Genomic DNA, 15,725 nt, shown 5'->3' on the forward strand with positions numbered 1-15,725 from the left:
TTATTTTTAAAATAATAATTAAATATTTGTATAAGTTTATTTTTTAATAAATGAATGAATGTATGTATAAGTATGTTCATTTGGTAATGAATGGATGAATATCAGAGTTAATTAATATTAAAGAGAAAAAATAAATGTACGTATGAACAAGTTCATTTTAGAATGAATGAAATGAATTGGCACGTTCATTTCGAATGAATAAATGTCTAAGTAGATTCATTATTGAATGAATGTATTAACAAGTTACATTAGAAAAAAAATTAAATTAATAGAAAAAAAGTTTTTTGGTGCTAAAAAAGCATCATAAAAGGCATTTTCATGGTACTATTTTCGTGCCAAAAAAGAGTTTTTCTTATGCTGAAAAATCTTAAGTCCTTTTTTTGGCATTATTTTAGCACGAGAAAAAAATACATTTTCGAACACTATTTTAGCACAAAAAAAGTTATTTGTTTGGCCACAAAAGTACTCCAATCAATGTTTACTGATAACACCATTTATTGGCGCAAGCGCCAATAAAAATCAGATTTCTTGTAGCGTGAAGGAAATAAAAAGAAAACAAGTGGGGGAAGCGAATGAGAAGTGAAGGAGAAACAAAAACAATAAATATTAACATGAAATACAAGAAACAAGGGACGTAAGGGGAGAAATGAGTGAGAAGCCAGTGACAAATAAAAGGGAAGGTGTTTGAGAAGCGTATTTCCCACGCTTCCCTTTACAGAAAAGCGTGCTTCTCCCGATAAGGGTGCTTCAGGTTACTATGGTTAAGACGTCAACAAACAGACCAAAGTTTGAGTGATTTAAAATTTCTGAAAACCGTGGTTAGAAAACAAGGATGCCGATGTAACGACTGTCAGAGAAGATGCTTCCTCTTTGCTGGGGCGACAAAAAAGGTAGAGGATCAATGTGTAATGGGATTGCACACTTTTGGTGTGCTGTTACACTTTATTGCTCATCATATGCTGTTGGACCCCGCAAGTGTGCTGGTGCAGTTAACCCATCTCTGCTGTTGGGCTCCCCAACTGACAGACTGTATACAAAAGTGTGCAACCGCATTTCACCTGATGTGCCCTCTAGACAGCGTCTCTCTTTGCGTACTTCTCCGGCAAATTTTCTGTTAATTTCCGCCGGATTTAGGTTTCCGGCGACCGGATATCACCCAACACCCTAAAACCCACTTCCCGTCTCTCGGTCTCTCTGCCGAAGACCACTGTGGATGCTCTCTGTGATCTTTTCTATTTGTGCTTCAACCGCGAATGTTCCTGGCGTCGTCTTCTTCAACCCGCTTAATTTCTTGTTCCTTCTTCGCAGGGAAACCTTGACAGTCCTAAACTCTTGCACCGAAGGGAGGAATTTAGTGTTTCTTTTCTTGTAGGTTTCTGCAAGAATCGTCGTTTCTTGGACGTGTTTTATCCGAGTAATTGGTGGCATCAACATATGATTCAACAAGGCTCCGAGTATACGACTTCGGGGATCGGTCGAAACGGGGAAGTTGGTTCCGGGGGTTTTCTTGATTAGCTTTTCATGTTCTCTGCTAGAATGGCTGTTCCGGAGACGAAAAGGATCGTCGGGAAAGTGTGGCTGTATCTGGTATTGCTCACCTTGCAATATGGCGCCCAGCCTCTGCTAACAAAGCGTTTCATCAGGTATGTTGCATCCTTCTGTTTATGTCCTTTGTATTGCGATTTCAGTAAATCTTAGAAGCGGAAAGAACTTGTCTGGAAGATTTATTTGATTTGGCCGAAGTTGGTTTTGGGCGTAATTCGCCGTTCCATTGTCATTCTGCAAGGGTTCAATCTTCCTCTCCGTCTGAAAACCCTGTTTTCCCTGTTTTTCCGGCAACCCATCCGGCAAGGCCAATGAACCGACTGATGGCATCGTCCTTGCCTACTGAAAAAACAAAACAAAAAAAAATCTTTTTGGAAGCTTCTGTTTTTTCTAAAATAACAAGTAATTTCTGTAAGTCCCTGATTATATTACTTATTTACCCCTGATCTTTTTTAGTAATTTCGATCAGGTCCTTACCAAGTTATATTACTTATTTACCCTTGGTCTTTTATAGTAATTTCGGTCAATCCCTTGCACTTATCTGTTGCTAAGGATGGCAGTGGACCGGGACAGGGGCGGGGGACAAGGTCTCCACCCCCGCCCCACCCCGTTTCAAAATCCGAACCTTCATCCCCACCTCCATACCCGCACTAGGATGGATTTCAACCTCCACTGCTGCCTCCATCCTCGTGTCATGTCCTCCATCCCTGGTCCAAACGTGGGCGAGGCGGGGTCCTGTTTCCCCTTAATCTATAGTCATCCCTTAAAGGATTGAGGACGGGACGGGGATTGGGGCGGGGATTGGGGCGGGGATAGGGCGGGGCGGGAAAAGCTTAAGTCCATCCCTGCCTCCATCCCCGCACGGGGATAGATTTTAACCTTCATCCCCGCCTCCATCCCCGTTTCATGCCGTTCATCCCCGGTCCAAACGGGGCGGAGCCCCGTTGTCCCCCTGTTCACTGCCATCCCTATTTGTTGCAATTAAATTATTGTACTGCCCCTGGTCTTTGTTATTTTTGACATATGCATTCCTCACTTACAAAACAAGTCTTCATTTTTTTGGTAATTCCTCAAAAGAGGCCTAAACCCATAAATATATTTAGAACATGCTTAAATTTTTTTTTTTGTAGAAAACCCCTTGGATTTTTTTAAGTCCTATTTTTTGGGGGATCACTTTTTTTTTTTTGCTCTCCTTTGACTTTTCTGAAATTACAGAAAAGTGCTCAGAGATTATAGATTGACTCATTTTTAGTTGAAAAACAAGAACTTGATTGTCGTATATTTTATTTAGTATTTGCATGATACAATAAGTTCGATATCATGAATTTGCTGATTATGAACATGATATTTTATGAGTTTATAACTAAAATTTTCTTATTTATCTACTTGTTGAATGTTGGACTTATACTTATCATATTTTGTCATCATAAAATACTTAAATTCAAGAAAATGATTAGAGTTTGTGCAACCAAATTGACCAAAACTGATAAACTTAATGGAATTAAATTTCATATTTGGAAGATGAGGATTCCTCTTGTTTTGATCTTAGAGGGCATTGAGAATGCCCTCACTACTGAAATTAGGGACCGTGGCAATAAAGCTACCAAAGAAGACAAAACAACTTTTCTAAAATATAAAAGAGATAACATGTTGGCTAGAACCATTATGCTCATCTACATGGATGATGATCTAATTAGGGTCTTCGAAGATTACCCTATAGCAAAGTCTATCTTTGATGTTTTTCAAAGAAGTATGATACTATATCTAAAAAAAACATTCAATTGCTTTTGGAGCAATATAATTCGTGTAGGATGCAAGAAAATGATAATGTAGTTGATCACGTGAACAAAATGTTAGTTATGACAAAGGACTTGATGATAGTTTAGAATATAATTCTTGATCGTATGCAGATATCCACCATTCTGCATAGTCTTTCATATTCATGGAAGATGGTGCAAATTGCTATTAGACTGAACTCGAAAAATCTAACTCTGGAAGAACTTCCTGCTCAACTTAAAATTGAGCAGCAACATATGCAACAAAATAAGAAAAGCAAATTACACTTCGCAAAAGATGCTCCCAATCGCAATCATAACCCTTCTAGCTGCCCACATTTTAAGATTTTTTTTTTAAAGGTAATGACAAATTTTATAAGAAAAAATATCCAACATTCCGCAAGCCGCAGGCAGCCGTCTCCTAAGTCTAGTGCTTCAAGTATGAAAAGCCTGGACACTTTAAGAAAGATTGCTGGAGTCGGCCGAACAACAAAAATGACCAGCAAAAGGAGAGACATGATATAATCTGTATAATATCAGAATGCTCTTCTACAGACTAAGCTCTTTCTAGTTGGTGGGTAGACTCTGGGGCGACACGTCATATGGCAATGAGCAAGGAAGGTATGGTGAACATGATCGAGTATATAGCAATGAGCAAGGAAGGTATGGTGGACATGACCGAGTATAAACATGGTGAATATTGGGTGTATATGGGCAACATCACCTACTCTGATGTTATGGGTGTCGAGGCTTATTGCATTAAAACCTTTAAAAACAATATTCTATTGTCAAATGTTGTTTGTATCGTTCATGAGACGTAATCTGGTGTCTGTTCCGGCCTTGGTTGCCAAGGGTTTTAAAGCTAGGTTTTTACCAGGGAAGGTTACTATAGGAAAACATGATCGAGTCTTGTTTGATGGGGTCTTTGATAAATATCATGGATTGTTTAAAATTTATGATTCTGATATGAATAAAATTTCTTCGATTTCTGCTTATATTGACATTGTCTTTAATGTCAATGTAAATGTCTGGCACCAAAGACTTGAACATATTAACTTAAAAAAAAAATAAAGAAACTTGTTGAATTATATAATACCTGACTTTAATGAATCTTTGTTTCATAGATGTGAACCCTGTATTTATGAAAAAATGACAATAAAACTTTTCTCACATAATGTAATTAGAGCATCTAAATTATTGAAAATCATACACTGACATTTGCTTTCTTTTCCGTTCTCAAACTCATAAAGAAATACAATATTTTATATTTTTTATTGATAACTTTTTTAGATATAGTTATGTCTACCTTATAACTTATAAGTATGAAGCATTAAACAAATTTAAATAATATCGTAAAGAAGTCGAAAACCAACTTGATAGAAAGATTAAGTTTTACGGTCTGATCGAGGAAGAAAATATACCTCAAATGAATTTTCTGAATATTGTAAGGCTAATGGGATCAGACCTCAAAACTATAACTCCAGGTACTCCTTAACAAAATGGTCTAACTGAAAGATTCAATAGGACCCTTCTCGACATGGTTAAATACATGTTATCTAATGTTTCATTACCCAAAGTATTCTGGGGAGAAGCAATACATACAATAACATATGTTTTAAATAGGGTTTCTTATAAAGTTATTATCTCAACACCTTATGAATAATTGACAGAAAAAAAACCTAACCAAAGTCACATTTGTAGATGAGGTTCAGTAGCTCATATAAAGGTTATAGAGCAATCTAGATATAAACTTGACTGGATCTATAAGATGTATCTTTATTGAATATCTCAAAAGATCCAAATGTTATAAATTTTACTACCTAGATAAGGGTTTAATCGAAAGTAGAGATGTTATCTTTTTGGAAGATCAAAACATGGAATATATTATTCCTAAAATAAATAGAGACGATCCTCTTGATTTGTATTATGATTCTGATGACTCACAAGAGCATTTAAGTAATGACGAACCCTCTGCAAACTCTTCATCTTATTCTCATCAGTCTCAGGTTGGGCACAAAAGGTCTAGAGCTCCTCCGTCTTACTTAGATGATTATTATGTTTGACTATCGGAGGAACTGTGTTATGCTTTAGACATGGATGACATGGAAGATAACCTGTCATATGGTGAGACAATAAAATCATGTGAGTCAACAGACAAGGTAAAAGCCATGGACGAGAAAATTGAGTCCATTGAGAAAAACCAGGTCTGGGAATTGGCTGATAAAAGAAAGCTATTGGATTGAATGTAAATGAATTTTAAAGAAGAAAATCAAGTCCGATGATAGTATTGATAAATTTAAAGCAAGATTAGTTGCTAAGGGTTTTTCTCAGAAAGAAGGATTAGATTATGTTGACACATATTCACCTGTTGCAAATTTAACTATGACCTAGATTTACATCAAATGGATGTTAAAACCACTTTTCTTAACAGTGAGCTTAAGGAAACCATTTTCATGGAACAACCTGAAGGCTATATAATAAAAGACAAAAAAGCTAAAGTATATAGGTTGAAAAAATTCCTATACGGACTCAAGCAATCACCACGTCAATGGTACTTAAAGTTTCACAAGGCAATTATATCATTAGGGTTTGTGGCAAATAAATTTGACCAGTGTGTTTATGTTTGGAAAAGTGAGAATAAATTTGCTATTCTCTCACTATATGTGGATGATATTTTTTTGACTAAAAACAACAACGATATGATTGTCAAAACTAAGTTATGGTTAAATTTTCAGTTCAAAATGAAAGACATGAGAGAAGCATCCTATATTCTTGGAATTAAATTTACTCGAGATAAAAACTCTAAACTTTTAAGCTTGAGTTAAGAAAGGTATATAAATTATATACTTAAGTAATTTAATTGAGTGATTGCAAGCCTGTTAGAACACATGTGGTAAAAGGTGTCAAATTGAGTAAGAATGATAGTCCTGGTGATGGACAAGAAAGACTGTATATCTCTTATGCACAAATTGTTGGAAGCTTGATGTATGCTATGCTATGCACAAGGCTTGATATCAGCTTTGTTGTTGGCCGCGTTAGTCGCTACCAAAGTAATTCTGGTTGGCCTCACTAGCAAGCAGTAAAAAGAATATTTTAATATTTAAAATAGACTATAAACTTGAAATTATGTTTTCAGGCTGATGCTTTAGAATTAATTGGGTATTCTGATGCTGACTTTGCAGACAACAAAGATGATAGTAAATTCACTTCTAGATATGTTTTTCTCCTCGGAGGAGGAGCAGTTTTATGGTCTTGCAAGAAACAAGGTTGTGTAGTTCGGCATACTCAGGAAGTAGAATATATTGCATGCAATGCAGTTGCCACATTTGTTGTTTGGATAAGCCGCTTCATTAATGATTTGAAGCACGACATAACCAACGGCCCCGTCCAAATTTATTGTGGTAACCAAGCTGCCATCTCTCTTATGAAGAGTGGAGCGGACAATTCTAAAAGTAAACATATAATGGTAAAGTATCATTATATTCATGATATGATTGAAAAGAATGAAATCAAAGTCAACTACTTACCTACATATGATATAATTGTTGATCCTTTAACAAAAGCATATAAGAGAAAATGTTCTCAAAACATGTATCCTTTATGGGATTAAGATATGTTTGATAAGACATATGGCTGGATGAGTAACTAAAGTATATAACTCATTATAGGAATATAGATGCAAGTGAAATACTCCAATAGTGGAAGGTAAAATCCTGCATCGTGATTAGTTTCACATGGCCAAGTGAGAGATGCTGGTCATACAAGACCATCGTGGCCATGTTTCACAGAAGATTTCTTGCGTTGAAGAGAGAGGTGGGCCCACTCTCTTTCCAACGCGTGAAACCACCCGTTAAAGGGCCTTATCCAAATGAAGCACGTTTGAACGTGCTTCATTTGAATAAGCTCAAACAGTGAAACTGTTTATCGATTTTCTCTCTAAGAGAGAAAATTGGTAAAAATCGGTAAGTCCCACTTGAGTTGAGTAACGGCTACCCAGGAGGGTGAAACGGCCGGCCCCTATGTCTCCCTTAAATAAGGGAGATGGCTTACTCAGGAACAAAAGCTAATCTGAGAAGCATACCCCCTTCTGAAGAAAGCCGGTTATAACCTTACCTTCACCTTTGTTCTTCTTGCCTTCGTCTGCACGCATCTGGAACGCCGATTTGTCACAATCTTGATGAACATTAGTTAATTGATCCTTCTTATCCGTTGTCATTCTGCAAGGGGTCAATCTTGATGAACGATAGTTATTGATATTTGAAGTCCATCGGTATTCTGCAAGGGGTAAATCTTGATGCAAAGTAGTTAATTGCTCCTTATTGATTTCCATTGTCATTCTGCGAGGCGTCAGTCTTGATGAGCAGTAGTTAATTGATTCTTGATGTCCATTGTCATTCTGCAAGCGGTCAATCTTGGTGAACAATACTTGTTAATTGGTTCTTCTTAAACTGGAGGCCGATGCAATGGACGATATTGCCTGTGTTGTTATTTCTTGTGCTGTGGTGGCTTTATGTTGATGAAGAATAATTATTGAAGGATGGAGAGCGGGAATCTCTTCAAACATAGCACTATTCAACACAAAGAACTTTGTTTGTAGGTCGTTGAAAAATGAAAATCTGGTGGATGGGAAGACTGAAATCGAAAACGTAAATCTAATATGATTTATATGGCTTGAATGACCAAATCAGGTGGCTGAGAAGGAAATAGATTTAGCAGATAGCGCATTAATACAAATAGCTCCTAGAGGGAAGGGTGCAAAAGAGCCACGGTAACAGCATTTATAAATGCAATAGGTGTGCTTGTATTGCCCAGAATTCTAATGGAGTGATTTAAAATCTGGAATTCTGTGCAAACTCATGATTTGTGGTTTAATTGATTAACTTAAGACTTAAATTTGCTTTCCACCAAATACCAAACTGTGCCCACATTCCAAACCTTAAACTCCCATCCAAGTAGGTCAGAATTTAAAATAATGGACATTGTAAGAAACCATCAGAGTTTGATATCCATTAGGAAATCAGTTGTGGACATTATTCTGTTGTAGCACACATCAAATCAAACATGAGATATTTAGGAGAAATTCTCCTGCAACCAAAAACAGTTTAACAATTTTTTATCCATATCTGGTACATTTGCAACTCACCAAAATGATTTTTTTATGCCATATGACCTCTTAGAACTGCATTCATCTAGCTTGGAAATAGATTTTCAAATGAAAAATGAGATAATTGATTGTCTATTTATAACATACCTAAGAAGTTCCAAACAACTTGACAAAAATTCTTGAACGATATATGACTGAAAAGCTTCCTGACTAACCTGTACATGTTTGCTTCCATCTTATTTCAACAATCTCTTTGATTTTATGCCGCAAAATGTTAAATGGTCATGTATTTACACATCGAGTTACTATGTGTATTACAAATTACAAGATATAGATATAACACCAATAGGGATGGCAGTGGATCGGGGGAAAGCGGGGCCCCGCCCTGCCTCGCCCCGTTTGGACCGGGGATGAAGGGTATGAAACGGGGATGGAGGCGGGGACGAAGGTTAAAATCCATCCCCGTCCGGGGGTGGAGGCGGGGATGGACGTGCACTTTTCCCCGCCCCGCCCCATCCCCGCCTCATTCCCGCCCCAACCACTTTTCCCCGCAATATCCCCGCCCCGCCTCATCCCCGTTTGAACCGGGGATGGAGGACATGAAACGGGGATGGAGGATAAAATCCATTCCCCGACGGGGATGGAGGCGGGGGTGGAGGATAAAATCTTGAGGCGGGGCGGGGGTGGAGACCTTGTCCCCCGCCCCGCCCCACTGCCATCCCTAAACACCAAACAGTCCATGAAAATTTAGTTCATATGCCTCGTTTTCTCCTGTTGACTTTTAAGGAAATTCTTGGTTCAGTGATTTGGATAATTGATCTTATCTTTTTGCTGAACGAGTGTTTTTTGTGGACCATTATCTTACTCAGTTGCCCTTCATTAGTGCACTATTCCTTCCCCCCCCCCCCCCCCTTTTTTTTCTTTTGAGGAAGGGTGCATATGAGAGGCTTGGACTCGCTGCAGCAAGAGCTTAGTGTGAGCTTCTCAAATTAGTAAAAGATCCAAGCTCAAGCCTTCAAGGCTTGTTTGTTTGAACCGAGGTTGCCAAACTAGGAAGCGAAAGCGGGAAATATATGGGAAGCAGAAGCGGGAAGCAACATATTTTAAAATTTATAGGATGCGAGAAGCAAAGTATCAATTTAAAAGAAAAACAAGAATAAAAAGGAAGCAATATGAGAACTGAAAAGGAATCGAACAAGAATCAAATAAAAACTAAAATAAAATTGATTATTCTTATATTTCATGAATTTTCAGTCAAAGAATTAAAATTTTGGACAATGCGTGTGGGAAGCATAGAAGAAGCATGGGGGAATTGAGATTCCCATGAAGTTTCGGAAGCAAGGAGTATCGTGCTTCCGAAGTGAGTTTCTGAGAGGCACGCTTTCCACCTACCTAAGAAGCTTCCGGTAACTCTTGTTTGAACCAGCCAAGCTTCAATTTGTGCTTGGTCTTTTTTACAGCTTGATTAGTTCATTTAAATCTTGTGAAATGGGTAGATTTAAGATGTTTATGATTAATAATAGCATTTTACATATAATAAATGCTAATAGTGGAAACATCTCTTACTTCACACAACAGGCTTTGGATTCAAATCTATCTTATGCCTCAGGGAACTTTGTTCATTAAAGTCAGTATGCTTGCTCTCAGCTCATCCTAGCTGAGCTTGAGCTTTGCCAAACTGTAACAAACTAAACTCAAAATGGTCAGGCTCAGGTTCATTTTTTGGCTTTTGTACAGCCGTAATTATGAGAAACTGAAATAGAACATGGTTTATTGGTTTTATGAAATTCTTATTTTAGATGCTTCAATATTGGAGGACATTCAGATCCTTAGTTGCAGTTTAGCAACATCCAAATTTCAATCATATGATGCATTTATGTTATTTATTCTTCTTGACAGAAGAGAAGTTATAGTAACCTCTTCTGTTCTGGCATGTGAAGCAGCAAAGGTAATTTAGCTTTACTAAATATGTAATTTTACTATTAATCTTATTTTATATGAGAATTATAATTCATTTTCATTTGTCAACATGTAGGTTATATGTGCACTTCTACTTCTGGCTAAAGAAGGTAGTCTTGGGAGACTCTGCAAGGAATGGACATTGTTTGGTTCACTAACTGCATCAGGCCTACCGGCAGCCATTTATGCATTGCAGAACAGCTTACTGCAGATCTCATATAAGAACCTTGATTCACTTACTTTTTCAATGCTAAATCAAACAAAATTGTTATTCACTGCATTATTTGCCTATGCCATTTTAGGGTATGTTTCCTTAGTATGATGGTCACTTTCCAGATTATACTTGTATATTTTTTTCATTGTCATGATTTATTTTTTCTGTTTGAGTCACCTGCTCATGTCACACCTTGTTAAAGTAAGTTTTGGGGAGATATATAATGTAATTTGTGTTTCTATGCATCTTGAATTTTTTTTATCTGCGTAAGATGATGTTTGAATCTTTGTTTTCTGATTTTTAAAGTATGATTACATTGAATAAGAAAGTTCAGGGCATATAAATTGGTTGCTTTTATGCACGATAAAAGAAAGGATTGTCATGGTAGAGTGTTGCAATGGTCAAATGCATATTGCCATGCACTATATGAGAAAATGCATGCATCTTTAACAGTTTGAGAGGGATTCTTAGATAGTGACAAACTTATGATAACCTATATTGTCCTGGCATTTCATGGTTAAAGAATAGATAAACTTCCAGAGAACTTAGTTTTATATGCATATTTGTTATTATTATGGTTCATTTGGTAGTGACACCTTTGTTTAGATGCTCAAATAGTTTATAGTGACAAAAATCTATAAAAATCCGTAATCACTGTGTCTGAATGTCATCATGCACAATTATAACCTCGAAATCAAGTAATCTACATGCTATATGGTGAGAACAAACCTCCATCATCTGCATAAATCCTTGCAATCTATGTTATGTGGACACTTCACCTAAGCTGAAGTGTCGGTGTTAGACACTTCCTGACACCGACACTCCTGGACACCGCACTGACACATCATTTTTAAAATTAGAAGTGTCCAAAAATTTGGACACGTGTGTCAGGTGTCTAACACCTTAAATTGTGTTTGGACACACTGTGTCCAAGGAGTGTCCAATTTCTTGCATAAAGGACAGGGGTGTCCAGCTTTATGGACACTATTCTAGGGTGTGGAAGATACTTACCTGGAAAGTATCCATCATTCATCGACACTCCCATTAGTCTTGCTGATTTGTTTTTGACTTTTTGTACTTGCAATCCTACATGTTCATAAAACTGTAAATTATCAAGGATCAACTTACAAATGGGAAAGGAATGTGCATTTTATATTTTATGATTTTGTTTGCATAATTCTTTAAATCTCTCTTTTATCTCTTATATTTTAGGAATGTCCAAGTATCTAAGTTTTTAAAGATCCGCTGTGTCCGACACTTCTTCCCGTATCTGACACCGACACAGTGTCAGTGTCCAAGTAACATAGTTCTCTACTTTGGATTTATGTCTTGTGAACCATGGCAGAAAGTTCTAGATGATCAGTGCCTGATGGACTTGTTTTCCACATGGTGATCATGTTTAACCTGTTTCCTGTACATCATGGATTAGAAATGGAATAGCTCTTGAATTTTCTCCAAAGCATAATTTTTTTCAAAATTAATTCAATATTGCCATGCATGGACAAAAACCATTAAGACATCCTTGGACAAGAATGACTTATCAGGAGTCTAGCTTGGGGGACCTTAACAACTTTAAGATTTTAAGAAGTTTCTAATTTTGGTTGCTTAGGAAAATTTTTGGGATAGTAGAGTAGGTATATGTAAACCTAGGGGAAAAAACACTAGGAAAATTTTGAATATTAATGCATTAGTTTTTTTTTTCCGATAGGAATGCATTAGGTTCATTATCTGAACTATGGGGAGGGTGTTCTTTTCATAAATCATAGTTGACTGGAAGAAAGATTTGGTGTCAAAATGGCCCTCGTGGTTTGTATAATGCCGATGAGATGATTGGAAGCCAGCTCAATTTGACATCAATTAGTTCTTTGATGCAGACCTTTAACATAGATGACCATATGTAGTTGGGATGAGGTTTCATGGTGTGTGCTGATCTTAATGACGCTAGGGCCTTAGATCTCTGCAGAAAAGTTGTTTCTTTTTCCTTTGTGTTTTGTTTCAGTATATTAGCATGTTTATGCTTGTCTAAAGCTGTGGACACTTTATTCTGTTATATCAATGATTTTCTGCTGTAAGGCATTCTTGATTTTGAAAAATAAGAGTCCTTTACTGGTGGAGATTATTGTCCTGATTGCATGGCTAGGTATGGATGATGCTAGGGCCTCTTGGATTGATTACATTTGCGGGTAAGTTGAAAGAGTTACCAAAGTCTCTGACTGTCACATTATTTTTCTGGGTGAGATATGCAGTCAGAAGCAGTCCGTTCAACAAGTTGGAGCTCTTATTTTGTTAATATTCGCTGCTATTCTGCTTAGCATTGGAGAAGGCTCCAGCAAACATTCCAGTGGCAATAATCCAGACCATGTTTGGCATACTGGAATTATTCCTGTTCTAGTTGCATCTGTTCTTTCTGGTCTTTCTTCTTCTCTATGTCAATGGGCTTCTCAGGTTAGTCACGTATTGCCCTCATTCCAAGAAACGATTATCCAGTGCATCTGTGTGAAACTAATTCTTCCCTTTATGTGAAGAACCGCACTTCATACTTGATGACTGTAGAGATGTCATTCATTGGCAGTCTGTGTTTGTTGGCCAGTACTTATAGATCTCCAGATGGAGAAGCCATTAGACAGCATGGGTTTTTTCATGGTTGGACTGCATTGACACTGGTAAAGAGTCTGAACTCTGGACTGTTTTAGTTTTGCTCCATAGTTGGTACATGATGATACTGGAGTTCAAACATTATCTGCTTTCTTTTTGTTTGGTTTTTCATTATTTTCACATTATCAGTATGCCTTAATGCTTGTTAGGAACTAAATACAGGTTCATGCATGGAGAGCTATTAGTGTGTCAATAGTTGCATACTGAACAAATCAGGATAATGCTACAAGGATAGTTTAGCATTTATAGAATATTTTATAGTTTTATTTTAAAATGATTTAATATGGGTTTTGTTTTTTGGAAGTTCCCTTTTTTATGTCAACTATGAAAGAAAATTCTGCTTTGAAGTCATTTCTAAAATCAGTGCCATACAAATATCAATTGGCATTATACTTTTGTTTCTCTTGTAGGAACCATGTATCATAACAAAGATGAAGTTTTCCTTATTTAGCGCATGTATCAATCATCATTGCTGTTTTGGTTTTTCTCCTTGTTTTTCATCCATTTTGAGTCTGTTAACATCAAATGCCTTCTGTCTAGATGCTTGGTTCATCTGGGAACAGTCATTGTTACTAATCACAGATAATCTACAGAAAGCAAGAAGAATAAACTGTCTAAACTTCATAATCCTCTATAACCTGCTATGGAAGGGTTTTACAAGAAATTCACTATGCAAGTGCTCTTTTCTGTCAGTTTCAGAAGTGGTCAATTTCCTTTTCAGCATTCTCACACATTCTGTCATGTGTTCGTCTTAGGCTATGTGCATTTGTCTGATAATCAGAAATGGCCGGGATTTGTCTTTTATTCTACGCAACTGCAAGGAAGTCACACAAGATGCTATTTTCCTTTCATTTTGTATCATTATGGGGATCAAGCAGAAAACCTTCAATTAGGAAGGGGTTGGTTTTAGTGTACTAGAGACTTTTGTATGGCTGTTTCCATTTGTAATATTTCCAGAATAAGAATTGATGATTGAGTCACTTTGACTCGAGCCAGTCATGTTGTACACTTAATGTGAGATTTTGACTGGTTTCCACCACCCCAATTGCTTCCGTCTTAAACTCTTCTGGCCTAATGAGCTGCTAAAATTTGTCATTCTGTTTCAGATTCCAGTAACAACTAATGCCATTGGTGGGATCTTAGTGGGGCTGGTTACCACCCATGCTGGCGGTGTCCTAAAGGCAAGTAATCATCTTTATTTCCATGAACTAGCTCTTGCCTTTAAAATTCTCTGTTTTTACAAAATCTTGGTTCGGTGCTGCTGTCCTCTGTTCTGATGCTTGATATGTGTACAGGGATTTGTCATTGTTTCTGCATTGCTAGTCACTGCATTGCTACAGTTTGTTTTTGATGGGAAGCTCCCTTCATTGTACTGTTTAATAGCTTTTTCTCTTGTGGTGATTAGCATATCCATCTACCAGAAATATCCTTACCGTGTTAAGCGGAAGGAAGCTTGAATGTTTGACTCTCATCTTTCCATTGTACAATGCCATATTGGCTTTATTCTTTGTGAAACAACCTGTATGCTTTTCGATTATTGTCATTGTAGCCTTTGGGATGGATGCTGCTCTACTACAATAACTGTTAGTATTTGATGCCTAATAGTAAACCATTCAATCAAATAAGGTTTTGATGCTAGTCAAATTACATGGCCATGACCGGGCAACTGTCATGGTTTCTGGCTGGTCACAATTCATTGGTTCAATATGGTTGAGACAGGGTCAGGTCAGAGGCACCTCTGATGGTTGGATGCCATTCATCCATGTGACGAACGACAACCCAAACACCATGGTTGGATAGTTTACCTCTCAAATGAGTCCCAGAAAAAATTTCAGAGCCATTCATCTCATAGATGAACGGCATCTAAAGCACAAAAAATGAACGATTGAAAAACAGGAAAAATTGGTGGTGTTTGGGTTGCCGTAGTTGCCGTTCATTTCATTTCATGAATGTCATCCAAGGCACCTCTGATGGTTCCATTATCGTCAGAGGTGCCTCTGACGTGATACGGTATCAGTATGGTTAGGTAGCCTGCGCATGAATGATATAGTTGTAAGTTCTCTTTTTTCAGGGCTATGTTTGGAATGTGGAAATGGAACCGTTAATAAGGAAATTGAGTTTCGTTTGCAAATCCTTTTCCCCATTCCACTAAAAAGACTACACACCAAGTAACCAAGAATCCAAGTTTTGTCAAAAGAAAACAAACCCTGGAATCTGTCTGCAAAGGCTTGGTTCATCTGCTCAAAGGGGCTTGTCATAGTGGAATGAGACCTAGGCCGCTAGGCAGGTGGTCTAGGTTCAAATTCCATTGGCATCACCCCTTGTGCAAGCCAAAGCATGGCGACTCCCTGGGAGCAGGAGGTAAGCCATGGAGTTTTATGCTGTCAGGACAGCGACCGTAAGTACGGCAGGCAAAGCCAGCACAGCTAGGTCTCTGTTCCTTAGGGTGGTTTCTCCGTGTAAATATATATAT

The 15,725-nt window shown here is 37.4% G+C and overlaps 1 protein-coding gene across 1 annotated transcript; it reads left to right on the forward strand.

The window, feature by feature from the left end:
- Positions 1–1,536: 1,536 nt before the first annotated feature.
- LOC149812330 (UDP-N-acetylglucosamine transporter ROCK1-like) lies at positions 1,537–14,709 on the forward strand. The gene is made up of 7 exons (XM_089993032.1): positions 1,537–1,643; positions 10,324–10,372; positions 10,460–10,686; positions 12,844–13,051; positions 13,123–13,260; positions 14,359–14,433; positions 14,548–14,709. Exons 1-7 carry the CDS (start codon positions 1,537–1,539, stop codon positions 14,707–14,709), a joined length of 966 nt encoding a protein of 321 aa, XP_089849158.1.
- Positions 14,710–15,725: the final 1,016 nt, after the last annotated feature.

Source organism: Nuphar pumila, chromosome 17, assembly GCF_984573655.1.
Source record: "Nuphar pumila chromosome 17, dmNupPumi1.hap1.1, whole genome shotgun sequence".
NCBI classification, from domain to species: Eukaryota; Viridiplantae; Streptophyta; class Magnoliopsida; order Nymphaeales; family Nymphaeaceae; genus Nuphar; species Nuphar pumila.

Excerpts from the sequence above, each read along its gene's own strand:
- LOC149812330 (XM_089993032.1), top strand. The coding sequence starts at position 1,537 with ATGGCTGTTCCGGAGACGAAAAGGATCGTCGGGAAAGTGTGGCTGTAT. Across the intron at positions 1,644-10,323 it reads CTAACAAAGCGTTTCATCAG|AAGAGAAGTTATAGTAACCT; the intron begins GTATGTTGCATC and ends TCTTCTTGACAG. Across the intron at positions 13,052-13,122 it reads GGGCTTCTCAGGTTAGTCAC|AACCGCACTTCATACTTGAT; the intron begins GTATTGCCCTCA and ends CTTTATGTGAAG.